We start from the raw sequence: 26,761 nt of genomic DNA, 5'->3' as shown, positions 1-26,761 counted from the left end.
TGGCATAGAGGTAGAAACAATAGAAGTTGGATGGGACCTCAAGGGTCATCTGGTCCGACCAGAGCTTTTTTCAGCCTGAATTCACTGGAACTCAGTTCTGGCACCTTTCAGGTGGGTGCCATTGCCATTATAAGAGAACAAGGGAGGCATTCATAGTGAATTCTTCTGGCACCTCTTTTTCTAGAAAAATAGCCCTGGGTCTAACCCCACCACCACCACCAGCCGCAATGCAGGAATCTCAACGAAAGCATCCATGACAGATATCTGGCCATCCAACCTCAGCTTAGAAACCTCTGACATGATCACCTGCTAATTCCTGCAGTTATTAAATGCACAGTTTCAGGAGCAGATTCAAAAGTTGGCAATCGTAGAAGTGGAAGAGCAGCTGTGGAACTGCCTGCATGCGCGACTTACTCAAACAGAAGGACCAAATTTAGCAACAGCAAATTCTGAGAATGCAGTGTGAGGAAGCATAGATTGATAAGTGTTGTTTTGGGTCATTTCTTTTGAATATAGAATTTGAATTTTCTTCCTACCTAATTTGAATAGTGACCCCCCCCCCCAGCCCCCGAACAGCCCTGCTCTCTGCTACATGCCTGTCCTGAGCTGCCGTCAATGGTTGGCAAAGATTAGATACCTTTAAAAGCACGTGTGTTTTGTGTAAAGAAAATAACTTTGTCTATAACAGAGAGAGAAAATGAGTTGCCACTTTAAAAAAATAGAAGTTACATCCCTTTGACAGGCAGAAATTCAGCCACTGCCTCTTTCTCCATCACTGCATCTCCAAACCAGAAAACTCAGCATCTGTTGAATTTCTGCCTGTTACTTAAGAGTGTGAAACGTCTAACAGGAGAAAATGTGGCAACCCTGCATTTCTAGAGTAAACAGATCTGTGCTGTTCTTACTGTTTTCCCACACATCTGCATTTGCAATTTTGGATTGTTCCTTAAAATTGTGGGATTCTAGACCAGGGGTAGGCAACCTGAGGCCTGTGGGCTGGATGCGGCCCAATCACCTTCTCAATCCGGCCCATGGACGGTCCTGGAATCAGCGTGTTTTTACATGAGTAGAATGTGTGTTTTTATTTAAAATGCATCTCTGGGTTATTTGTGGGGCATAGGAATTCATTCATCCCCCCCCCAAAAAATACAGTCCAGTCCACCACATGGACTGAGGGACGGTGGATCGGGCCATGGCTGAAAAAGGTTGCTGACCCCTGTTCTAGACCCAGCTGAACAAAGAGGTTTCAAAACAGAATAGCTGAGTGCGAAAGGAGATATCCCGTGGACAAAGGCACTCAAGAGCTCAGCTGCGCTTCAAGATGTGCCATGCATTTCATCATGGGAAATTTTTGCAATCCAATATGCAAAAGCTTGTTTTAACAAACACCGGGGGGGGGGGGATGAATCTCAAGCCCAGAATTTAATGCCAAGAAAGTATCATAGAGGTCTGGTTATCTGCACTTCAGAGTTCCCTTGACAGAGAACCCCGTAATTAAACTACAACTCCCAGGGTTCCTTTGGTGAAGACTGGACTATGAATGGCATCGTGTTGGCAGTGCCGACAGAGCCTTAATGGAATTGGTGCTGCCTGCGAGCCTGAGCGTCGGGCCTGTTAATTTTTCCAGCAATTAGTCTCTCTCTCTCTCTCTCTCTCTCTCTCTCTCTCTCTCTCTCTCTCTCTCTCATGCTTTCCCTCTTCAGATGGCGGAGTATAAGCGAGCTATGTTTCAGGACGACGAAGCAGCAGACACGGCTGGAGATGGAAGCATCTCTCCTGACAGCGTGGAGGTAGGGTAGACCGGGCCTTTCCCAGGTGGTTGAGCAATCTGTGCAAGGCGCTCTGAGAGCATCCCTGCGTCGTCCCAGAGGACTTGCCCCTGCTGCCGCCTGGCAGCACAATTACTATATTAAATTAATAATAAAGGCATTGTCTCTGCTGCCTACGTAATTACCGTACCAAAGCCAGTTGCCGAGCCTGAACCGGGGGGGGGGGTAGGAGATAGATGAGCAAAAAGGCTATTTCTAAAGGGAAGGGAAGCTCTTTCGAAAGAGCTTGCATAAAGGACACAGGCAACAGCTTTGCCAAAACCTTTCATTGCCCTCCAAAGTCACCGATATTACCAGTGATTTATGATTATGCCTTTAATCCTCAAGAGAAGCCAGGGAGATTTGTCTTATGGGGCAAATTTAATAGTCTAAGCTACAATGATCTTATTTTGGATGATATGGTTGCTTATGTATGAAATAATTAAAAACCAGATGGACGCGATAAACTGCATTTAAGGCACAGGTAACTTCAGAGCAGGCATGGGAGGGAGGGAGGAAGACAAATAGACTTTTTTTTTAAAGGCAACTGTAAAAACTACTGGGAGGAAATAGCGTGAACATTTTTAAATGCCATTCCTAAGCACATTTGCTAGCTCTGTTGAAATCAGTGGGGCTTACTTTTGAGTAAACGTGCACAGGATTGTGTAGTAGTTCTTCGCTGGGATCCAGAAAAGGTAGCACCACGCATACTAAAATTGTCTCATGGTGCCCAGAAAAGCTATACTCTTTGAAATATGGAAGAAATTGCGATGGAAATATAATTTATTATCTTTAAGCTAATCTTTTTTTTTTTTAAAAAAAAAAGATTATGTATGGAGGTAAAGTTTATGTGTTAGGGTTTTTATTAAAGCTTTTCATAATACGGTAAGGTATAGAAAACAAGAGACAAAAGCAAAAACAGGGGGAAAAGGAAAGGAAAAGAAGCAAGAAAAAGAAATGAAAGAGAGAAGAAAAGGAAAAGAAGCGAAAGCGAAAAGAAGCAATAAAGAAAGATAAAAAGGACTGCTGTTTCTCCATCTGCCGGTTACATAAATAAAAGTTATTTAAGAGGTTTATGACAGGCTTTTGCCATATTAAACTTCAGTGGTCAGGAGCTGTCTACCTCTGATTATGGGGTGCTGGGGGCAGTTCACAGAGGACTCTTGCCTCCCGCATGACCGGCCTGTGAAGTTCCCACGGTTCTGCCCAGCTTTCCACCACCTGGTGCTCTCTATAGGTTTTTGGACTCCATCTCCCATCAGCCTCAGGGAAAATGGCCAATGCTCAGGGTTGACCATCATCTAGCAACATCTGAAGGGCACCAAATTGGTGGCAGCTGGTCTGGTCACTATTAGAGCCAGAGATTAATCTTTTGGGATGATCCAATAAAGGCAGTTCTTATATTCTTATTCCTCCCCTTTTTATTTACACGTTCCAGGACGAAACCCTGGAATTTGAAACAAAACTGTGCCTGAGTGCTAAGGCAGCGGTTCCCAAACCTTTTCCCCATGGATCACTTGAAAATCGCGGAATGCCTTGACAAACCACTTAATAGGTTTTTTTGCTTGTTGTAGCAATTGCAGTGCACTATGCCTGATGTTGTTTGGTTTTCAATTGTATGTTTATTGCTTCTTTGTTTCTTTGCATTTTGTCGTATTGCAATTTGAATTCAAACGGTAGTCCCAAGACAATACAGCCTAGGCGCTAAAAGAAGCAGTCCAAATGCAATTAAAAATCTATGTGATTATTTAATGCGACGGAAAAGTGCCATTTCCTGGTTTCAGCAACAAATTCACAGACGTGCTGCAGACCACTTGAAGGAACCTCATGGAGCATTGGTGGTCCACAGACCACAGTCTTTGAGAACCCTGCCTTAAGCCTTGTCTACAGGAGTTTTCTCTCTCTCTTTTAGAGGTTTTATTTGCATTCATTTAATGCACCTGATACTCAAAAGGTACATTGCTTCTGTTCCTGAGTGCCACACATCCCTCCTATGCCACACACAGCACCGTGTGTGTGGGTTGCTCACAGAGGAAGGAGATGGTTGGTCTGGTTCAGACATCACCAACATACCCCTCCAACGAAAGGGTATATGTGCACTGCTTTGAACCCTAGCAATGCAGCAGTGGCCTTCTCGGTGGCCGCTCCCAGACTTTGGTACTCCCTCCCTGGTGATGCCAGACAGGCTCCCTCCTTGTTGTCCTTTTGCTGGCAGGTGGAGACTTCCGTGTTCCAACAGGCTGTTGGGAACTGACTCTTTTTATTGAAAGGGCTGGTGCTGCACTGTTTTTATTGGAATCATTTGTAAGTTTTAAATGGGCTGTGGTTTTTTTTGGTGGTTTTTTTTTGGTATGCATATAGTTTAGATTCTATCCATGTTCCATTGTTTTTTAATGATTGTTTTTAATGGTTCTTGTTTTTATCTGTAAGCTGCCTTGAGTCCTATGAGGGGAAAAGGCAAAAGGCTGGGTATGGAATGATGATGATAGGGCAGGGGGATCTATTATTCAATAAATTTATTCAGAGCTCTCTGCTGGTATTTCTTCTTCTTCTTCTCTTTCTCTCTCACTTCAAAAGTCAGCATTGATCCTGCAACCCACCGTAGGTCCACAACCCACCAAATGAACATTAGCTCTTTATCTGTGGATGCCAAGGACTGAAACTGGGAACTTTTAACACGCCTGCCCTGCCACTGAGCTGTGTCCCCTCCAGAAAAAGGGATGGCAGACAACTTGCCCCCTTCCTGGAGAGGCCTTAGCCCATGGGTGCTCCGTGTGAATGCCAGGGTGCTGGTGCTGGTGAGAAAGGCTGGTGTTGTCAGGTATGTCACTGCCCCCTGGCAGTGATGGGCCACCAACACGCAGGACCTGGGAAACACAGGGAACCTCCTTATATTGAGTCAGACCATTGATCCATCTAGCTCAGCATTGTCTACACTGGCTGGCAGTGGCTCTCCAGGGCTTTAGGCAGGAATCTTAGAATTGTAGAGTTGGAAGGGTCCTCCAGGGGCCATATAGTCCAACCCCCTGCAATGCAGGAGTCAGCTAAAGCAGTCCTGACAGATGGCCATTCAACCTCTGCTTAAAAACCTTCAAGGAAGGAGAGTCCACCACCTCCCAAGGGAGTCCGTTCCACTGTTGAACAGCTCTTACAGTTCTTCCTGATGTTTAGTCAGAATCTCTTTTCTTGTAACTTTTGATTCGAGTCCTGCCCTCCAGAGCAGAAGAAAGCAAGCTTGTTCCCTCTTCCATGTGACAGCCCTTGAGATATCTGAAGATGGCTATCATACCTCCTCTTTTCCAGGTTCTACATACCAGCTCCTTCAACCACTCCTCATAAGGCTCATAAACCTCATAAGGTTTCCAGACTCTTGATTATCTTGGTTGCCCTCCTCTGCACACCTTCCAGCTTTCAATATCCTTCTTAAATTGTGGTGCCCAGAATTGGAGACAGTATCCCAGGTGTGGTCTGATCAAGGCAGAATTGAGTGGGACTATGACTTCCCTTGATCTGGACACCATACTTCTGTCGATGCAGCCTAGAAGAGCATTAGCTTCTTTGCTGCTGCATCACACCGATCACTCTCCCAGTCCTCCCTGGAGACAACAGGGATTGAACCAGAGACCTTCTGCATGCAAAACAGAGGCTCTACCACTGAGCTGGGGTCTTTTCCCCTAGCAGAGCAGTCCAGGGATGCATGTCAGCAGTTCCAGCCCTTGAGATCAGAGGTCTTCAAGCAGAGGCAGGGCAGAGGGATGTTTTCCTGTGCTGAGCAGAGAGTTGGACTTCCAAGGCCCTTCCAACCCTGATGCAATGCTCTGTCTGAGGCTCTGCTGTCCGTGGAGACAGTTCACTTCTCCAGCTGATTTTAATAACCCATCCCACCTCTCCTTGCCCTTTTCTTCTTTTCATTTCCTGGTTCCATTTTTGCTTCCTTTCCAGGTGGGCTTCAGGAAAAGCGATGGCCCCCTGCTGAGTCGCCTGGGCTCCCGAACCCAACTCAAGCTGGTGCTCTGCGCCATCTCTCTCTTTGTGCTGCTGCTGCTGCTGCTGAGTTCGGTCATTGCCATGGGCATCCAGTACAGTAAAGGTAGGCGAGATGGTCTCAGGAACTGGGCAGAGGATGAAGGCTGGAGACCGCCTCCCCAGCCTGACTCCTCCAGAGAAGAAGACAGTTCAGAATTACAACAGAGGGTTGAGGGAGATCACAGAGGAAGACGAGGTGGAAAGTTGGGAGATAATGGGAGTGGAGGAAGAGGCAGAGCTGGAGCAGGTGGCTGACAGAACCCAGCAGGCCTTAAAAGTAGGAGAGCAAAGGGCCCTCAGCGCCACCTGTAAAGAGATGATGAATGAGGAAGTGGGAGAGGAGGAGATGGGATATTTACTCGAGACAAGAGGCTACATTCCAAAGCCGCTCTCTGTAAATAGAGTCGTACCTCGGGTTACAGACGCTTCGGGTTGCACGATTTTGGGTTGTGCACCGCGCCGAACCCAGAAGTACCAGAACGGTTACTTCCAGGTTTCAGGGCTTGCGCATGTGCAGAAGCGCTAAATTGTGCTTTGCGCATGCGCAGAAGCGCCGAATCACAACCTGCACGTGCTCAGACACGGGGGTCGGGGATTGCAAACACTGCGGGTTGTGAACGTGCCTCCCACATGGATCACGTTCGCAACCCGAGCATCCACTGTATTGAATAAAAGCAGATGGTGAGGACTTTCCCTTGTCTTATTCGTTCCTGGCAACTTGCCGTGGGGGTTGGTTCCTCTGCCACTGGTCAGTTGGTGTGGCCACAGTGGACTTGAGTATCCTCCACGAGTCGCATATCACCCTCCACCCCATTTGGACCTGCCAGGTCTGCTGGGAAGCACAATGGCAAGGGGCAGGTATAGAAACTGAGTGCATGGGAGGGAGAGCTGCAAGATGATTCCTTTAAGCCAGGGGATTTTGAACCACCTACGTTCAGGGATTCTTTTGGACATTAACCTTTCCTCTGAGGAATCTGTGCAGCTGCTTCCTGCTGCAGGAAAAACATCGTCCGCTTTTTCAGGGTCACGGGTCAGACCTGTCCGTACTATTAATATTAATTTTTTTGCAGGTCTTTAAGCCCCTTTGAAACTAAGAGTTACTGGCTCTGTGTATAATAACAAAAATAAGAGAGGAAAGATCACAACTCAGTAAACTAAAGGCAATAAAAGCATTTCTACTACTGAAAGTGTCTTTAGTTGCCATCTACACACTTGTCTCATTTCAGTTGGTAACTGATTCCAGAGGGCTTGGAGCTGCAACGCTAAAAAGCCAATTTCTAGTGCATAATAGTTATTGATACAGCATGATTAGTGTGCACGGCACTTCCAAGAGGACGGGTTCCTGCCCTGAGGAGCTTACAACCTAAAATTCAGCGCAGGGAAACAACAGCAAAAGGGGAGGGAATGGAGTCAGGAGCAATTTATGGCTGCTTCATTTGTACATGCTTAGGCTGAGTTGCTGTTGCCTGAGCTAACCAAGCGACCACCGTGAAGTGGCTGTAAATTGTAGGGGGCAGTTGGCAAATGTGGTCTTTGGAGCAGGGCTGGCTATAACCTTTTCACCACTGGGCCACACCTTTTGGCATCTGTGGCATCGTTTGTGGTGGCACGTTTTTGCCTGGGCCAAAGTAGAGCTGAACCACCCATGGTAAATTATCGCTGCCCCCTTGCCATTGTGCCCTGGGAATCCTCACAATGCGATGCACTGCCGTAGAATGACTTCCTCCCCCCTGATGGCACAGAGTGGGGTGAATGACACATGGCGAGCACTCTTCCAAGTTATGGCAAGGGCTGAAGAAGGTGGTCTTTCTCGGTGAGGCATGCTGCCCGACGCATGTTTGTGTGCTCCTTCCAGATCCCTCGCACACCACTTGCCTGACTGAAGCTTGCATCATTGTGGCCGGCAAAATCTTGGAGGCCCTGGACCGAGAGATCAACCCCTGTGATGATTTCTACCAGTACGCATGTGGGGGCTGGATCAAGCGGAATCCACTGCCCGACGGGCGTTCCAAGTGGAGCACCTTCAACAGTATCTGGGACCAAAACCAGGCCATCATGAAACACCTGCTAGGTGAGGTGCTCCTTTACACACACACACACACACACACACACACACACACAAACACACAATCTCTCTTCTCTGAGCCACCTTTTAATTTCAGCATTGGAGAAGGAAAGTCCCCTTTATGGCAGCTGGTTTACTGAGCATCTGTCCTGACTTGTTTTCGCAAAGAATGCAGGGTTCTGCCTTATTTACTGAGCACTGGCTTTGATCTGTTTGGGAGGTTAGCTGATACTGGGCCAAGCAAATGTTATCCCATACTTTTCAGTGCATTTCCCCAGAGTCTGATGTGGGGTGGGGGGTGGTTGGAGTTGGGGGGGGGAGTGAGTTTGTTGCACAAGAGAGTCAAACCTTTAATTCAGCAACCTGAATTGCAGGTACCAACCATTTTAGGCACATTCCAATTGTTTCGCCATTGAGTGGGTCATTTTGGACCTGGAAAAGGGCAGAATGGGGGGGGCGTAATGGGGTATGGGGCACTTAAGCACATTCCGCTGATGTGCACGGGGGCCAGGAACGCAATCTCCACACTAGATGGTTGTCACATGTATTATATCTGTATCCCAGCCTTTTCCCCTCTAGGAGCTCAAGGTGTGATAAGCAATTCTCCCCCTCTCCATTTTAGCTTCACAACAACCCTGTGAGGTAGGTTTGGCTGAGAAACAGTGACTGGCCCAGGGTCACCCAGCGGGCATCATGGCTGAGTGAGGGATTAAACCTTTCTCTCCCAGATCCTAGTCCAGCCCTGCAACCATTACACCACACTGGTTTCTGGTAGGTTAGACCACGTTGCACCAAGCAGTTATTCTTCTGCACCTTCTAGTGCATTTTCCTGCCTCTGACCTTCTTGCAAAAAAAGTTTGATTTTTGTGGAGAAGGAACTGGTTCGTTGCGCAAGTGCTCCAAATCAACTTTAATTGCAGGATCTGGATTTGCTGGTATGTGACTGAATCCTGCCCCAAAATAGTGGCAACTTGGAAGCGCTGGTCCCCCACCCCAAGCGTTGTAATATCTTGAGATGCTGGGACCCAGGACACTGTAGGAAACAGGTGCCTTGTTGTTGGCACCTTCAGGCTGACCAGCGCTTGCAACTCCCTCATCAACCGTGTGCTTTCCTTGGCAGAGAATGCAACTTTCAACTCCAGCAGCGAGGCAGAGAGGAAGACCCAGCGCTATTACTTGTCTTGCCTTAAAGAGCAGAAGATTGAGGAACTGGGCTCCCAGCCGTTGATGGAGCTCATTGAGAAGGTGAGCCTGGCAGGGTGCAAGCAGAATGTACAGAGAAGGAGGGAAGGTCTCATTCCAGCATGTGAGAACTGGCCCTCTTTTTACTCCTGCCACTGGGCTGGGCTGGGCTGGGTATGAAGTCAGTGAATGGCAGTTGCCATGTTAGCACCAGAAGAAGGATAGAAGAAGTGGGAACCAAACTCTGGAGCTCTCCCTGCATTGGTTGCTTTTGCAGCAAAAAACTACAAATTTTAATCATTATGGCCTAAGCTTTATAGACTAGACTTCATCAGATGCCTGGAGTGTACTCTTGAGTTGCAGGTGTGTGTGTGTGTGTGTGTGTGTGTGAGAGAGAGAGAGAGAGAGAGAGAGAGAGAGAGAGAGAGAGAGAGAACACACACACAAACACAGTGGGATGAAAGTGAGGAAATGAAATGTGAAAAGTGCAGACAGTGACAATTCAGTTAGAGCTCAAATGGATCCAAACAGCAGCAGATGCTGGCTGAAATGACTGGCAGAATCCGAGACCTGGGAGAAGAGGCAGTGGAAGAGGACTGGAAAAAATTTAAGGACTATTTACAAAAACATTATAAGTTATATGAATGTTGAGAATTTGCTAAGTTTTGAGAAAAACATGCTTCAGTATTGAGATTCGGAAATGATTGAAACTAAGTTACGACTGAGAAAAGTTTAATTTTTAGAGTAAATAATTAGATGAAAACACAAAAACACATGAAACAAGGTATTAATTTGCTGTTTATTTTTATTGTAAAGAATGCAGGGATGGGGGATGTGGGGAAGTCCAGTTGATGATGAAAAAAGACTTGGAAAAATGAATTTACTTTTGTTTAATTTTTTCTTCCTTTTTGTAAAATAGCTTTGGTTGTGTTATTGACGTTGTATTGACGATGTACTTTGACCTTGGAAAACAAAGCAATAAAAAATATTATAAAAAAAAAAAAACAAACAGCAGCAGATGCAAAATTCACCCTCCTGGGAATTGCTGCTTTCATTTCTAGTTGTCAAAGGTCCAGGAGAAAAACATTGGGAAGGAGAGGCAGAATTTAGTGAAATCACAGAAGCCAGAAAAACGAGGCAGGGGAGGATCTGCAGGAGCTTTGAGTTGTTATCAACTTGCATAGCTCTTTCCTTCTTGTTATTAGAGAATATGTAATGACTATTTAAGAAATTTGTATACCATCATTTGTCCTACAAAGTCCAGGGTGGTGAACAAGAAGTGTAAACAATTAATAACACAATGCTAAAATATCTATGCTGGTATCTATGGGACGCGGGTGGCGCTGTGGGTAAAACCTCAGCGCCTAGGACTTGCTGATCGCATGGTCGGTGGTTCGAATCCCCACGGCGGGGTGCGCTCCCGTCGTTCGGTCCCAGCGCCTGCCAACCTAGCAGTTCAAAAGCACCCCCGGGTGCAAGTAGATAAATAGGGACCGCTTACTGGCGGGAAGGTAAACGGCGTTCCGTGTGCTGCGCTGGCTCGCCAGATGCAGCTTGTCACGCTGGCCACGTGACCCGGAAGTGTCTGCGGACAGCGCTGGCCCCTGGCCTCTTAAGCGAGATGGGCGCGCAACCCCAGAGTCTGGCAAGACTGGCCCGTACGGGCAGGGGTACATTTACCTTTACCTTAAAATATCTATAATAAAATCCATAATATTAACAATAAAATGAGGCAGCAAGCAAGAACATGCAGCAAGTTAAGGAAAGACACTCTTTAAAGTGCCAGGGGATATTATTATTTTTAATCTTAGCATGGGGCAGAAAAAATGGAAATGCCGGTGTCATTTGGGTTGGGCATTCCGTATGTAGGATGCCATCGCCTTGCATTGCACACTTCTGATGAAGGAGGCACTTATAAAAGAACTTCAGCAGGTGATCTCAAAATGCAGGCAAGATGCTGGTGGCAATTTCTCTCTTGTTCACCTTACTCTCTGCATCCTCCTTCTCTTCCCCCACCCCCAGATTGGAGGCTGGAACATCACCGGCCCATGGAATCAGAGCAACTTCATGGAAGTCCTGAAACTGGTATCGGGAACGTACCGGGCTTCTCCATTCTTCACCGTTTTTGTGGGTGCTGATTCCAAGAGCTCCAACAGCAACATCATCCAGGTAAGCCCCGCTACCTGAGAGAGCGTTTCTGTGCAAAAGGAGCTTGGAGGAGGGGAATCTCTATCGGCATCCTGATCTCATCAGGAAGCACCGTAACTCCATTGCAGAGCCTCTGCTTTGCCTGCAGAAAGTCCCAGGTTCAGCCCCCCCCCCCAGGTAGGGCTGAGAATGTCCTCTACCTGAAACCTGGGAGAGCTTCTGCCAGTCTGTGTAGACAGCACTAAGCTGGATGGGCCTATGATCTTACCTGTGCAAGGCACCTTCCTTATCTCCCTCTCCTGCGTTATAGGGAGTTAGAAGGAGCTGTAGGGGAAGCTAAGGGCTGGGTGTTCTGCCGCATAGACTCACTGGTTCCCTTTTGTACACGGCAGCTGGACCAGTCAGGACTTTTCTTACCATCGCGGGATTACTACCTGAACAAGACAGCCAATGAAAAGGTAAGGTGGTCACAGTCTGCACTAGGTACCAACCCCTGCCTCTCACTTTGGGTCATGCACACTTCCAATTGTCTTGCTGCTTTCCCCTGGAGAAACCTTCTCTTTACTGGTGAATGAACACCAAACAGTTTTTCTGTGGTTCAACACTCGTTCCAATTCAATGGTAAACAGTGAGTTTCCCCGGGGGAAAGTGGTGGGGAGCACGAAAAACCGCTCGGGCCCTTGCCTAGGAAGCACATGACAAGTGCAAAACCTCTTGGATCCATGTTTTCTAGGCAGAAGGAAAGCTGAAGGGTGGGTGAGCCCTTGCTCTCTCACTCTCACGAAAGCTGAGTTCCAGCAACATCTGGAGGGCAGCCAGTTCTCTGCCAATGCTTTAGTAAATAAATAGCGCGCTCCCACCGACTTTGAAATGGTCTGCTTTTCGTCATTGCTAGTCACATTTACCAATAAATCTTTGTTCTCCAGCCCAGTGAGCTGTTTGCGCAATAGGTCTCTGCTGGCTCTGTTCAGACCCTGAAAATTATTTTATTTTTTGGGGGTGGTGCCTCCTTCTTCTAAGGCAAGTGTCAAAATGCTTTTTGAGGTGAGGATGGGCGGGACAGACCCCTTTGGCTGACATTCTCAATAGCTGCTCATTGGTAGGTATTCCTTTATCGAGTTGGCAAACAGATACTTGAGGATAAGCAGAGATGCCTATTCCTTTCTGTATACCAGGGCTTCTGTGCATGAATATTAGTTTTATTAATATTGATTAGGGTGGAATTTGGTGACGCACCATGATGAATGTTTCGTCTGAGCAAGGATTGCAGCTTGCTAGACAGAGCGACCTCTTCTTTCCTCTCCACAAGCTGTTCTCCCAACTCCCCCCCTGCCAATTTTGGCGGGGGGGGGGGGGGAGGAAAAGCCCCATTACGCAAGTGGAAGTCCTTACGACGGGTGTTAACTGACGGGCTTGGTTCAGTGAATGCTGCCCTTTAAATATTTATATAGCACCACATGTAAGTACACTGCGCATTTATTCTTATATCCCTCCTTTCCTCCAAGGAAGCTTAAGGGAGCACATAGTGTGTTCTCGCCCCCCCCCCCTTTCACCCTCACAACAGCCCTGTGAGGTAGGTTAGGCTGAGAGACATTGACCTTCCTCAAGTCTCCCAGTGAGCTTCATGGCTGAGTGGGGATTCGAACCCCCAGGACACCACCTGACGCTCTTAAGCACTAAGCCACATTGGCTCTGCAAAGGTCAATGCTTTACAAAGAACAGGTGTGTGACAAGTCCCTGCCCCAGGCAGATTACTATCCAAAAATAGACACAAGAAGCCAGCAGAAGGAGGAAAGAGAAAGCAGCAGCAAATAGGGAAAGAACAATGGGATCATGAGCAGAATAATAAAAATCATAAACAGAATAATAAAATTGTACAATTGCAGGGTTTGGAAAGTCATCTATCCCACCCCTGTCTCAGCTAAAGCATCCATGACAGATGTGTGGGGCACATTGGCCTCGTGGCTGACGGGAGTTGGGGCCCAACAAAATCTAGAGGGCCGCAGCTTCCCCCTCCTATCTTTCACAATTTGACAGGTGAGATATTGTCAGCGGCCGGCCTTGTTGAGCATCAAGCAAAGCCGTAAGTGCTGCAAACTTCAGCTGGGACAGTGTTCATGGTATCCCTTTAGAGCACATTCGAAGAACGTTTCCTTCCCCTCCACCCCTCAAAGAATTCTGGGCCCTGTTGTTCTCTAAGGGCTTCTGGGAACTGTACCTCCCTGAGGGGTAAAATTACAGTGCCTAGAATTATTTGGCGCTTTGAATGTGCTTTAAAAGTACGGTGTGTGCACAGATCTCTACGCATGGAATGTAGTTAAAACTACGTTGGCGGTGTTAAAACAGCCCTGCTGGCTTCCAGTATGTTTTCACACACAATTTCAGAAATGCTGGTTTTAACCTTTATAGCCATTTCAAGCTTAGGAACTGGCAATCTGAAGGAAGCCCACAACCCTGCCTGGGTGCTGGGGGTTGGGAGACTGCTATTAATGATTATTTTATTATTGCGCTGTCTGTTCTTATGCTTGCTCTTATGTTTGTATTATTGGTGCTCTGTAAAATGTGTTCTTAATGTTGCACGCTGCTCTGGAATCTTTCGATAAAGGGTGGTGCCGTATATAAATTGAATAAATCATCATCATCATCTGTGGAAGCTATTCTATCAGTGCCCTTAATATCAGGGCAGAGGTGGGTGACAGCAGCAGAGTGGTGGGGTTTTTCAGTTTATGAAACACACCCCCCCAGAGAAATTTGCCTGCTGTCAGTTCCATTCCATTCTAGGCACCAGGTCAAAATAAGTATTTTTACCCGGGATTTTAATTGAGCACCGATGGCGACGGTTATGCTGCTGCTGAGCTCGTTTCCTGCAGCGTTTTATGGGCATTTCACCTGATTTTATGTTGCCTTATGCTGATTTTTTAAAAAAATCATTATGCTTTATGGTTTTGTTGTTCTGGGAGCTTGGTGTGAATTTTTTTGTCACCTCGAAGCAGCCTTGTGAATTTTTGGCTAAATTGAAAGATGGTAGAACGGGTACTTTAAATAGAGAAATAAATGCCGTCTAGCATGTCTCAGCAGCTATCAGAAGCTAGAAGCTTGCTTTAAGCAAACAAATAAACTGCTTAGATTCTCTGGCTGGGGCAGAGATTCTGTGCCCAAACAGAACTGTAGCAGCAGCATTATTATTGTTATTGTTATTATTAATTATTATTATTATTAATAATAATTATTAATTATTATTATTATTATTAATAATAATAATAATTTCTGTACATTTCAAGGTAAATTAAATGGAAAAGATAGGTGTGAAGAGAAAGGGAACAGATGCAGAGGCCAGGACAACTGGTGGGGAACTCAGCACAGCACTTTGGTCTATCCCAGGGGTCTCCCCCACCCCTCATGGGCCAAGTGTGACAGGTGGGTAACTCCGTCCACCTGCCAATCACACCTGATGTCACAATGACATCAGGTGACTTTTCTTTTTGCCTGCAAGGGTCTTCAGAATCCCCTTTCAAAGCACTGACTTCAGACATGACAATCAGCCAACGGGCGGAGCCTGCAAGGACCTCTGGAAAGGGTTGGACAATAAAGCGTTTTGCAAACACTGACAGTCTGGAGGCCCCCCCCCCTGCCCGCCCCCCCAGATGTTTTCACAGCAGAGAGAAGATGCTTCGAGAAGCAGCTCTGATTGCTGACCGCTGGAGGCAGCCACATGCAGAAACGAAAATAATTTTATAGCATTATTATTATTGTTACTGTTTTATTAGCGTTTCACATGTGTTTAAAGTGCTTGACTTGTGTTATTCAGAAGTAATCTTTACAACAGCCCTGCAAGACAAGACAGTGTTGGTGGAGGTGGGGGCTGCTGATTCAGAGCAGTTTGCCTGAGCTCACCTAGCAAGCACACGGCAGGGGCAAGATTCAAACTGGTGACTTCCTCATTCATAGCTCCATCTCTTAGCCACCTGCACTGCACCAGCATAGATCCTCATTCCACCCCCCACAGCTCCTGACACTTCAGTCCCAAACAACAAAAGATTTAAGTTTTAAAATATTTCAGTTTTGGAGGTGTGCCATCATTCCTCATCCTGGTGAAAGGAGGAGAACAAGTTTTTGAAGTGGAGATTTTTATCCCAGACATTAACCAATTGCATTGGGGATGTGTGTGTGTGTGTGTGTGTTTAATATGTGCAATTGTTTTCAATTGTTTTCATTGCGTTGTTGGATTGCTTAGGGATGCTTCATGTGAAGAGATTCATAAATAATAGCAATAAGGTTGGGGGAGACAGTGGCAGCCCAGCCTAAAGCTCCTTAGCTTCCATAGTTTGAAAAAGGTGCTGGATAAGATAAGAGCTGAGCGGGGAGGAAAGGAGGCCTGTTGCTGCTGTCGCCTTTTGTTCTCCTTGGCTGGCGAAATTTCCTGGAATCACCCAGGTGCTTTGCATCCTCTCTGGCAGGTGCTGGCTGCTTACCTGGACTACATGGTGGAGCTGGGGATGCTGCTGGGCGGGGCCAGAGCTTCGACAGAAGAGCAGATGCAGCAGGTGCTGGACCTGGAGACCGAGCTGGCCAACCTCACCGTCCCCCAAGACGAGCGGCGGGATGACGAGAAAATTTACCACAAGCTGAACATCGCCGGGCTGCAGGTGGGACCTGCCTGGATAAGGCCCTGGGGAGGAGCGGATCTGGTGGGGAGGGGTCTTGTTCGGTCTCTTGGTTTGGTCCTGGCTCTAAATGGGATTCTTTGGCAACTGGGGACATCTTGCGTAATTTGAGCAGAGAGACGTGGGGTCATTCCTTGGGCCAGTGATGGCTAGCCTGTGGCCTTCCAGGCACTGTTGCTGGAGGCGTGGCCAGCAACCAGGGCTGCTGGGAGTTGTAGTTCAACAGCCCCCTGCCCTGCCAGTCCCAAAGGGCTGTTGGAAAAACGCCCTGGGAAGGCTGCCAACTTCCCAAGTCTTTGGAGCGTCTCTCCAGTGGTCCTCTCTGGCTTTAAATCTCCCTCAGTCCAGAGAGACTGGTAATAAGCGATCCTTCTGTCCTGAAAAGAGCACGCCAGTCTTTTGGTATATCATAGCAGAAGAAAGACAGGACACAGGTGGTGCTGTGGGTTAAACCACAGAGCCTAGGACTTGCCGATCAGAAGGTCGGCGGTTCGAATCCCTGTGACGGGGTGAGCTCCCGTTGCTCGGTCCCTGCTCCTGCCAACCTAGCAGTTCAAAAGCGTGTCAAAGTGCAAGTAGATAAATAGGTACCACTCCGGTGGGAAGGTAAACGGCGTTTCCGTGTGCTGCTCTGGTTCGCCAGAAGCGGCTTAGTCATGCTGGCCCCATGACCCGGAAGCTGTACGCCGGCTCCCTCGGCCAATAAAGCAAGATGAGCGCCGCAACCCCAGAGTCGGCCACAACTGGACCTAATGGCCAGGGGTCCCTTTACCTTTACCTAACAGAAGAAAGACTCAATCGTAGTTCTAAACTACTTTATTTACAGTCTTATATGCATCAGACTCCATCAGTACATCTGTGCTCTCTGAACACCAGTACAGAACTGCGACACTTACAGAAGTGAAACCAACTTCCAACAGTACTCAGAAGGAAGAGATAAGACAGACTTCCTTTCTCACACTCTCTCAGACACTCACATGATATACACAAAACATAGTACCCTCCACTGTAGCAGCTCGGATAGATTAAAATCCTAACAAGGGCATCATCCACCCTGTTAGTAAGCATTCCTCCAGCTGAGGCTTGTGGGCAGAGGCTGGATGACCACCTCTCAGGGATGCTGCAGCAGTGGGTCTCCTGCCTCAGCAAGGAGGGTTGGATTTGAGAGCCTCTAAGGTCCCTTCTCTGTGATTTTTGGAGGCTGCAGTTGTGTCGTGCAGGAGCTTTGGGAGGTTCCCCAGACATATAGGGGCAGATAGAAGGGCATATAGCAGTGCCTTCAAAGGTCCCCAGCCAACCAGCTTTTCCTCTCTCCTTCCCTTGCAGTAGCACCCTCTTCTCCCACCTTCCTCCTTCTCCCTCATCCTGGTTTCCTGCAGCCTCCTTAACAGAGAACCAGCTTTTGTTGCATAAGCAAAGACCTCACTGCACAGGCGGCAGCCAACACCGTCATCAGACCCTTCATTAGGATTCCATCTCCGTGCTGCTATTCAGCCGCTGTGAACGTCACACCCAGGAGCCTGGCTAGCTGATCGGCATCCCAATGAGCCCAGAGTTGCAGCTGTGATGCTGAGTCTGGCCTCCAGGCCCTCCTCGGATGCAGTTCTGCTCCCGGAGGCAAGAGGGTTGTGTTCGACGTAAGCGCACCAGCGCACAGTGTTTCTCCTTGCGGCCATGGGACAATCTCCCCCTTTCCTCCCCTCGTACGCCCTCTGTTTCTGTCCCGGAGGCTCCCTCAGTCCTCTGGGGCAAATTTGGGAGTGGTGCGTCATCCTCGTTTCATTTGCACGCCGTCTTTGCATGGTTAAAACCAGGCTCAAGGCGGCTTTCAACAAACATGAAACAATTTACATAATTGCAAAAGCAGTCGTCAGCAGTAAATGGAACACATCGTCAAGCAAGTGCATGCACACACACACACACACACACACACACACACAAAATCAAACAATTTCCACATAATAAGCTCTTAAAACAAAGATACAAACAATTAATAACAATAACAATAACAGCAACAACGAAAACCCTAAACAATACTCCAGCCCAAGAGTCTATTCAGCAGGCTCAGCTTTTGTAGTTGGAGTCAGTCCGGGCACACACAGAGGGAGGAGCAGGGAGCAAATAATAATAATAATAATAATAATAATAATAATAATAATAATAATTTATTATTTGTACCCCACCCATCTGGCTGGGTTTCCCCAGCCACTCTGGGCGGCTTCCACAAAGACCAAAAATACACTAATATGTCATATATTAAAAACTTCCCTGAACAGGGCTGCCTTAAGATGTCTTCTGAATGTCAGGTAGTTGTTTATCTCTTTGGAAAAGTCCCATTGCACCTGTGCTGATCCTTGCGCTAGTGCAAATATTTCACTGAGTGCTGTACACAGTTCATCCTCCCCACCCGCCTCCTTGGGGATCACTGCTTCCCAAAAGGGCCATTGCAGCAAAAATGCAACAGAAATGTTGCATTTATTTATCTGTTTATATCCCACCTTTTTACCCAAGGAGCTCCACCTGGCATACATGGTTCTCCCCATCCTCATTTAATCCCCCCAACACCCCTGTGAGGTAGGTTAAGCTGAGGAGGAGTGACTGGCCCAAGGTCGCCCAGTGAGCTTCATGGCTGAGTGAGGATTTGAGTCCTGGTCTCTCCCAGGTCCACGACAACATTCATATCTCACCTTTCCTCAAGCAGTCCTCCCCATTTCCAGTTCATCCTCGCATCAACTCTGTGAGGCTGGTTAGACTGAGAGGCAGCAACTGGCTCTCACTTCCTGCTTGCGGGGGTTTCAGAGGCACCTGAAATAATAGAAAGATCAGCTAGGTCTGACCTGATCCAGCATCCAGGATCTTCTTAGATTTTTATGTACTAGCTAGGGAACTGAAGCATGAATCAGGAAGATCCCAGCTTGAATTTTGTCTCTGCCACTAGTTCACTAAGGCAAGGTCCTCTCAACCAAATGGTGGCGTTGTGGTTAGAGTGTCGGACTAGGATTTGGGAGACCAGGGTTTGAACCCCCCCCCTTAGCTACATGAAGCTCCCTGGGTGCTGCTAGGCCAGTTGCTGCCTCTCCACCTAATCTACCTCGCAGGGTTGTTGGCGGGGATTCAGCGAGGAGAGGACCACGTAAGCCACCTTGAGCTCCGTGGAGGAATATATGTGCGATAAAGAAATAACGAATAAACAAATAATAGTGACTCGCCTCGGAAGGTTGCTGGAAGCATTGCAAGCTCTTTTAAGACAAGGGTTGGGCCATTCACATGGCTGGCTTAGCTTGTGAAACTCCACATACACCCCCCCCAAAAAAAAACCCCTTGTTTTTGCACCTCTGACCACTGGCTTCTGGCATTCCCACCCCATTGGGCACAACTGTATTCCTGGTGTTTAACTCCCCTACCCTGGCCTCTCTCTCTCCCCCCCCCCAGCTCTGTATTCTGTTCCTCTGCTCCTCTTTGTTCTTCTTGTCCCCCTCCCATCCCTTGGACCTCCCAGTGAAATGGAGAAGCCAGCTTCCTTCATCACTCATTGGTTGCCAAGCAACTATTTGCCATGGCAACAGGGAGAGAGAGAGAGAGACAAATAAAATCTGATTGTAGAAGTGTCACTTCTGGGAAGTCCAGGCTTTGGCCTGTAGTGACTAGAGCTGGATCTGGTCCCTGGGGGAAAGGAGCCAGGAGCCAACAAACTGGTCCCTTGCTATGGGGGGCGGGGTGGGGCGGGTCTGCATTAGGACAGGGCTGTAAACTGAGGCAAGGAAGAGAAATCACTTATTGCTCACTCACACGCCCAGGATCTCGCTCACAACTTGGCCCCAGAACTTTTCTTTGGTGCTGGAGCCAATTGCCAGGACATATACAGGACTAATGTGAAGGAAATTGGGCACGTGCAGAGTTCATTTCTGCCACCACCCAAATAATCACGTTTGCAATCGGGCAATATCTGTATGGCAGCAAACCAAAGTGTCACAAGTAGGGAGCAAGCTTTTGAGTCCTGCAGAACATTAGCCTGGGTTTTGGGCAAAACTGGAAGGGGATGTGTGCCAAGAAGCTGGCTCGGTGAAGTTGCAAAGTTTGTCACATCCGCACTGTGCATTTAAAGCATGTTTGTACCACTTTTATGGGACGCGGGTGGCGCTGTGAGTAAAACCTCAGTGCCTAGGACTTGCCGATCGTATGGTCGGTGGTTCGAATCCCCGCGGCGGGGTGAGCTCCCGTCGTTCGGTCCCAGCTCCTGCCCACCTAGCAGTTCGAAAGCACCCTTAAGTGCAAGTAGACAAATAGGTACCGCTTTATAGCGGGAAGGTAAGCGGCGTTTCCGTGTGCTGCGCTGGTGCAGGCTCGCCAGAGCAGCTTCGTCACGCTGGCCACGTGACCCGGAAGTGTCCTTGGACAGCGCTGGCCCCCGGCCTCTTAAGCGAGATGGGCGCGCAACCCCAGAGTCGGTCATGACTGGCCCGTATGGGCAGGGGTACCTTTACCTTTTTTACCACTTTTAACAGTCAAGGCCTTCCCCCAAAGAATCCTGGGAACTGTAGTTTATGCCTCACAGGGCTACAGTTTCCAGCACCCATAGCAAACTACAGTTCCCAGGATTCTTTTGGGAGAGTGATGTGTTTTGAATGTATGCTGCAGATGCATAGGTACCAAGATCCCAAAGGACCAGAAAAAACTGTTCATGTACGCGACAACAGCTGCATGAATGTTACTAGCCCAGAGATGGAAAGAAGGGACAACCCCGACCAGAGAAGAATGGCAAACCAAGTTGATAGACAACTTGGCAAAATTAACTGGGAATCAAGAAGACAAGATCTTTAAAAAAGAATGGGGAAAGTTTATAATGTATATACAAGATTATTGTAAGCAGGTTAAAACACTGGCAGGATTTTAAATACGCTTGTAATGTAACAGTATGTATGAATAACTTAGGAAGATAAAAAAACTGGAGAAGTAGTGATATGCCCTTAAAAACGGGATTAATAGGGCCCATGGAAGGGATGGGGGGAAAGTCAGGAGATTCAGAGTAATCTCGATATTTGGATTCAGAATTGGTTTTGTTGTATGTTTATATTTTTGAAAATCAAATAAAAAATTATTTAAAAAAAGAAGAATGTATGCTGCAGATGTGACATAACTTAAGACGGACAGGTCACGTTGCAAACATCATTGGATTAAGCTCTGCTATGCACTAAGGTCAGCTGGGTTACAGATGACTGAGCCAGATGTTTTTAAAATACAAAATTCAGCAGTTATGCAGATGCATCTCCAGCCTTCTCTGCTTTTTGGAATATAACTCACAAGGCATGAGTTTCCAGCATCTGCAGCATGGGAGCGAAAAACTGGTCAGAGGGTGTGGCCAACCAGGCAGTCTCACCAGTTCCTTTTCGCTTACAGCTAAATTCATTTCTAAGCTTTAGGTTTCTTCTTGCTTTCTGCAGGTTCTTGCCCCTGCCATTGACTGGCTAGACTTCATTTCCTACTTCCTCTCACCGCTAGAGCTAACCGAGGCTGAGCCTGTGGTGGTTTATGGCAGGGAATATTTGCAGCAGGTGTCCCAGCTTATCAATAACACCGACAAAAGGTACCAGGAGGTGGGGATGCAGCAGGAACACAATGCCTGCCTGTGTGTGTGTGTGTGTGTGTGTGTGTTCTCGTTTGTTTGTTTCCTCGTGCCCAGAAGGCCTGGACGCAATCTGCTCCTGCATCTTGGCTCAGTGGCCTTCTTCTCAGATATATTCTCTGCCTGTAATACTGGGTGCAGAATATTGTGCTGCTGTGAGATTGATTTAGAATATGTTTGAGCAGCCCCGTGTCATAGGTTCCAAGGGCAGGTGTACAATTTAAAAGAATAAAACACCACAATGGAATTCTACCAGAAAATCCGAAAACAGCAACCTCCATTTGACAAGTCAGGTTGAACCATAGAACAGCAATTAAGGGCTCAGCTGCACTTTTACTTTTTGCCCCTTATTTTGATCTGATTGTATACCACAGAATGGCCAGTGGTCACAGATGATGGGAGTTGTAGTCTGACAACAAGTGGAGGCCACAGATTTCAGCATCCTTGGTATGCTTTGGTTTTGGCTGAATCAGCCTCTGGTGCCTCTGACACAGTGGATTCTTTTAGAATGTGGCAAAGCTCACAGCTCTGTGAGTGTTTACTAGCGAAGGCTCAGAAACCAGGTTAGATCGTAGGCAAGGTTTGCAGCTAATGGGGCATTCGTCATGGCTGTTTACAATGCCTGCCCACAAAGGCACGATGCAAGTGTGTTTCGGCGCTCTACACAGTAGTGTGCCCTTATCCCACGGCAACCCAGCTTTTACTAAACATCAACATACGCTCTGTTTCATTCTACCCAGAGTGCTATTATGTGTGACCTCTTTGTGAAGGAAAAAGCAGCTCAAAAAGGAATTTGCAATGAGTGTGGAGGGGAGCCATGCAAGTAGATTTAGCTCCTTGTACTTAACCATCTCCCCTACACAGGTCCCTTCTCAAACTTTATGCTGTTCGCAAAAAAACAACAACCCTAGAAAGCATAATTATTACCTCAACGACCACTTCTCCCCATATCAACCAACCTGGACCCTGTGACCATCACCTGAGGCCCTTCTGTGTGTGCCTCCTACCAAAGAAGTATGGAGAGTAGCAGGGCTTTTTCTGCGGTGGCTCCCCACTTGTGGAATTCTTTCCCCAGGGAGGCTTGCTTGGCACCCTCTTTACATACCTTTAGGCACCAGGCAAGATCATTCCTCTTCTCCCAGGCCTTTGGCTAATTAAACAACCTATGGCCTTCTAAACTGGGGGTGGATATTGTTTTTGTTACTAAGTTTTGCATTTTTGCGTTTTTATATTGTAAACTGCCCTGTGATCTTTGGATTGAGGGCAGTATAGAAAATATTGTTTTGCATTCCTGTCCTGTTCCTCCCCTTCCCCTTCAGTACCCCTCATGCAATGTGAGAAAGCACAATAAATGCTCCCAGATGACTTCTTTACTGGGCACTCATCCTGATTTGTTTGCAGGGAGATTAGGCAACACTGGCTATTTAATGGGCATTCATTTTCTGATCATTTGCTTGAATGAAGGTTAGATGACAATGCATCAAAGCAAGTGTTAGCCCACATTTCCCAGTGCATTCTCCCATCGCTTTCCTTATCGCAAAAAGTCCGATCTTTTGCGGAAGCAGGTTTTTTGCTCAAGTCTTTCCAATCATCACCCTCTGTCAGCCCAGTGTAGCCTTTCAGATTATATAAAAATCTGGAGCTTTTGAACCATAGGATTGTAGAGCTGGAAGGGTCATCCAAGTACAACCCCTCTGCTATGCAGGTATCTTTCTTCCAACTTTCCTCAGCATGGTGCAGGTCGCACTTGAGTTTGAGGCATGCAGGTGCCCGGCCAAAGTAGGAACTAAGCCTACAGCTGTGCCTTCCCATAAATAAGCAGCTGGGAGGAGAGTGTCTGAGCTTTGCAGAGGGTAGGGAGCACTCCAGCCCATTGGCCACCAATCCTGGGTCTCAGCTGGGTCCTCTTCTCTTTCTTTTCCTTCTTCGAGCGTCCTGAACAATTACATGATCTGGAACCTGGTTCAGAAGACAGCTTCCAGCCTGGATCAGCGGTTTGAGGCAGCCCAGGAGAAGCTTTTGGAGACCCTGTATGGTACCAAGAAGGTAAGTGAATCTTCCTTTGGGGCTGCATCTAATGATTGATTTGATTTGTAGGCCTCTGGAGCTGTCGGCACCCCAGGCCTCCTGGTTAGGTAGTCTGAGAACCAGCTGCAGCCCACCTGACCAGCTGTTTGTTTGTTGGGGCAGGATCCTCAGCCAGCCAGTGTCTTTACAGAGCAACACACGAGCCCAGCTCTGCTCCCCCTTACTTATTTATTATTACTACATGAATATCCTGCCTCTAAGGATATTTAAGAGTATTGTGCATGTTTCTCCGCTCTCCCCCCATTCTGTGCTTCCAACAACCCTGTGAGGTAGATTAGGTGAAGAGGTAAAGGTAAAGGGACCCCTGACCATTAGGTCCAGTCGTGACCGACTCTGGGGTTGTGGTGCTCATCTTGCTTTATTGGCCGAGGGAGCCGGCGTACAGCTTCCGGGTCATGTGGCTAGCATGACTACGCTGCTTCTGGTGAACCAGAGCAGCGCAAGGAAATGCCGTTTACCTTCCCGCCGGAGTGGTACCTATTTATCTACTTGCACTTTGGCGTGCTTTCGAACTGCTAGGTTGGCAGGAGCAGGAACTGAGCAACGGGAGCTCACCCCATTGTGGGGATTCGAACCGCCGACCTTCTGATCGGCAAGTCCTAGACACTGTGGTTTAACCCACAGCGCCACCCGCACCCCTAAGGTGAAGACGTACAAGACTCTTAACCACAACACCACATGAGCTGTCCCGCTTATGTCTCGTTCTCTCTCGTTTCTCTGGAGTCCTGCACACCCCGCTGGCAAACTTGCATCTCCAACACTGATGACACTTTGGGCTTTGCCCTGGGGGCTCTGTTCGTAAAAGCCACCTTCGACCGGCACAGCAAGGAGATTGTGAGTATCCCCAGGCATGTCGACAAAGCTGCCCTCTGTATGTCCCGCCTTCAACAATACCCCGTGATGTGAAATTCTCCTGTCCGTGTGCTGTATGTGGCCCCTACATATTTTTCTTCCCTGGGAGAAAAGCAGCTGGGGACAGGATGCAGTAGCCGCAGCCGGGAAGGGGAGGGTTAAGCAGCTTCCTGCCAGCCTGTCACTCAACCTGAAACCATTTATAGCTGCTCTGCTCATCCTTCTCAGGAAGGATGGAACTTACATGCAGAAACAATCATGGAACAACATTTAACTTGCAAGGAATCAGTCATTTATAGAATCAATAAAACTGTAGAGTTGGAAGGGACCCCGTGGGTCATCTACCCAACGTGAGGCTTGAATCGACAACCTTGAGATTAAGAGTCTCGTGCTCCACTGAGAGAGCTATCCCAGCACCAACTCTCTGGAACTCCCTGCCTATTGATATTATGCAGACACCTTCATTGCATTGTTTTCAGCAGCTGCTAACCGCTTTCATGTTTAGGCAAGGCTACCCATGGTGCAGAACAGACTTCCCAATAGGCTGGTATTTGCAGGGTGTCCTCTCCTGCAGAGCACAGTGATTCATTGGGCGTATAGTGAATGAGACGGTATTCTGGTGATGACATGCTGGAGATGAGATGAGTGAAGGGGAACACACTGATGCCCTTCCATAGACTTCTTATGTCTTTTCCTTCAGGCAGAGGACATGATTGCTGAGATACGCACTGCTTTCGAGGAATCGCTGGACCATCTTGACTGGATGGACGAGAAGACGAAACAAGCCGCTAAAGAGAAGGTGCCCCAGATATTTATTTGCTGCCGACTTCGGATTCCTGACAATCATGGCTTTAATTTTTAAAGGAAGTTTCTAGTCCTTATGACTGTGCATTTTACATTATGAGAACTTAGATATGTGAAGATCCGGGTGGGAGAATGCAGTCCTTCTGATAGGTTGGGCCTAAGCCTCAAGTAGAGCATGAAAGCAATGGCTATCCCTGGTTGTGTCTTCTCTTGCTGCTTGGAGATAAACTGCCTCTGAGCATGGAGGTTCCATGTTTGCCAGCCAATGAGAGGTGGCACCTGCAGATTTTACCCACTGCATGTGGCGCCACCTGCACAGCCTGTTCCCCCCTCCTCGCCCCAACCTTTTATTGCAGTTGTGCAGCCTGCAAGCCTCGGCTGCCTATGCTTTCCTTTCTCTGCAGGCTGACTCCATTTACGACATGATCGGCTTCCCGGAGTTCATCCTTGATGACAAGGAGTTGGATGATGTCTATGATGGGGTAAGAGTAATATTCTACAGGCTTTAAGATGTGTTTGTGAGAAGTGGGGGTATTGCTTTGTTTTAACTAGTTGCTTGTGTTTTTGCCTTGTATTTTATTCTGCGAACCTCCCTGAGATGATGATGATGATTTATTCAATTTGTATACCACCCTATACCTGCAGGTCTTGGGGCCTGTGAAGAAAGGTGGTATAGTAATTAATTACATCCAAGTTAGTGGCCATCCTGTGGCAGTCAGTTCCATTGTTTAACTACGTGCTGCATGAAGAAGTCCTTCCTTTTTTCTGTCCTGAATCTTCCAACATTCATTGAATGTCACCAAGTTCTAATGTTAGGAGATGACACACACACACACACACACACACACACACACACACACAAAAAGGCAACCTAGAATGATAAAGAGGACTATTCCAAGGTTTCCATTATTTATCGTCTGTTTTTGGAAACAGAAATAATCTCCCCCACAGGAGAGATGCAGCAGTCCTGGAGATACTGCCACACCAGGTCAATGCATGAAGTCCCTGTTCCATCTCCCATTTCCAAAAAACCATTTAATGTGTAATCCTCAAAGAGAGGACTTATCAGATATCAAGCATTACACTTGATCTTAGCCAATAGGCTGAGAGGCGATACTGGATTGTCCTGAGTACCCAGGACTCCTTTTTCTGGTGGATTTTGAACTGTTTAAGAGCAAAAGGTTGCTGCAGGTTGCTCACTGACACATCAGACTAATGACCATTTCCAATTCCAGAAAATATACGGTGACAACATTTCTAATAATAATAATAATAATAATAATAATAATTTATTACTTATACCCCACCTGTATAAGTAACAAAATATTAAAATACAATAATCTGTTAAACGTTAAAAGCTTCCCTAAACTGGGCTGCTTTCAGAAGTCTTCTAAAAGTCTGGTAGTTGTTCTTCTCTTTGACATCTGGTGGGAGGGAGTTCCACAGGGCGGGTGCCACTAGCGAGAAGGCCCTCTGCAGCTAAGCAGCCTCCTGGTGGGCA

The 26,761-nt window shown here is 47.4% G+C and overlaps 1 protein-coding gene and 1 pseudogene across 3 annotated transcripts in view; one reads left to right on the top strand and one right to left on the bottom strand.

The window, feature by feature from the left end:
• ECE2 (endothelin converting enzyme 2) overlaps nt 1-26,761 on the top strand; it is a 48,666-nt gene that overhangs the window by 8,558 nt on the left and 13,347 nt on the right. For all 3 annotated transcript variants that reach the window (XM_028731712.2, XM_077929691.1, XM_077929692.1), the window contains exons 2-13: nt 1,704-1,790; nt 5,751-5,898; nt 7,690-7,905; nt 9,020-9,144; nt 11,104-11,250; nt 11,622-11,687; nt 15,687-15,875; nt 21,335-21,477; nt 23,448-23,562; nt 24,328-24,438; nt 25,157-25,255; nt 25,665-25,742. In XM_028731712.2, the coding sequence (XP_028587545.1) occupies nt 1,704-1,790; nt 5,751-5,898; nt 7,690-7,905; nt 9,020-9,144; nt 11,104-11,250; nt 11,622-11,687; nt 15,687-15,875; nt 21,335-21,477; nt 23,448-23,562; nt 24,328-24,438; nt 25,157-25,255; nt 25,665-25,742 (1,524 nt within the window). The remainder of the gene's footprint in view (nt 1-1,703; nt 1,791-5,750; nt 5,899-7,689; nt 7,906-9,019; nt 9,145-11,103; nt 11,251-11,621; nt 11,688-15,686; nt 15,876-21,334; nt 21,478-23,447; nt 23,563-24,327; nt 24,439-25,156; nt 25,256-25,664; nt 25,743-26,761) is intronic.
• LOC114598254 (U2 spliceosomal RNA) lies at nt 26,212-26,375 on the bottom strand (annotated as a pseudogene).

The sequence above is a fragment of the Podarcis muralis genome, chromosome 6 (genome assembly GCF_964188315.1).
Source record: "Podarcis muralis chromosome 6, rPodMur119.hap1.1, whole genome shotgun sequence".
Taxonomy (NCBI): Eukaryota; Metazoa; Chordata; class Lepidosauria; order Squamata; family Lacertidae; genus Podarcis; species Podarcis muralis.
Note: the sequence above shows the minus strand (reverse complement) of the source record. Positions and strands in the feature narration are given on the sequence as shown.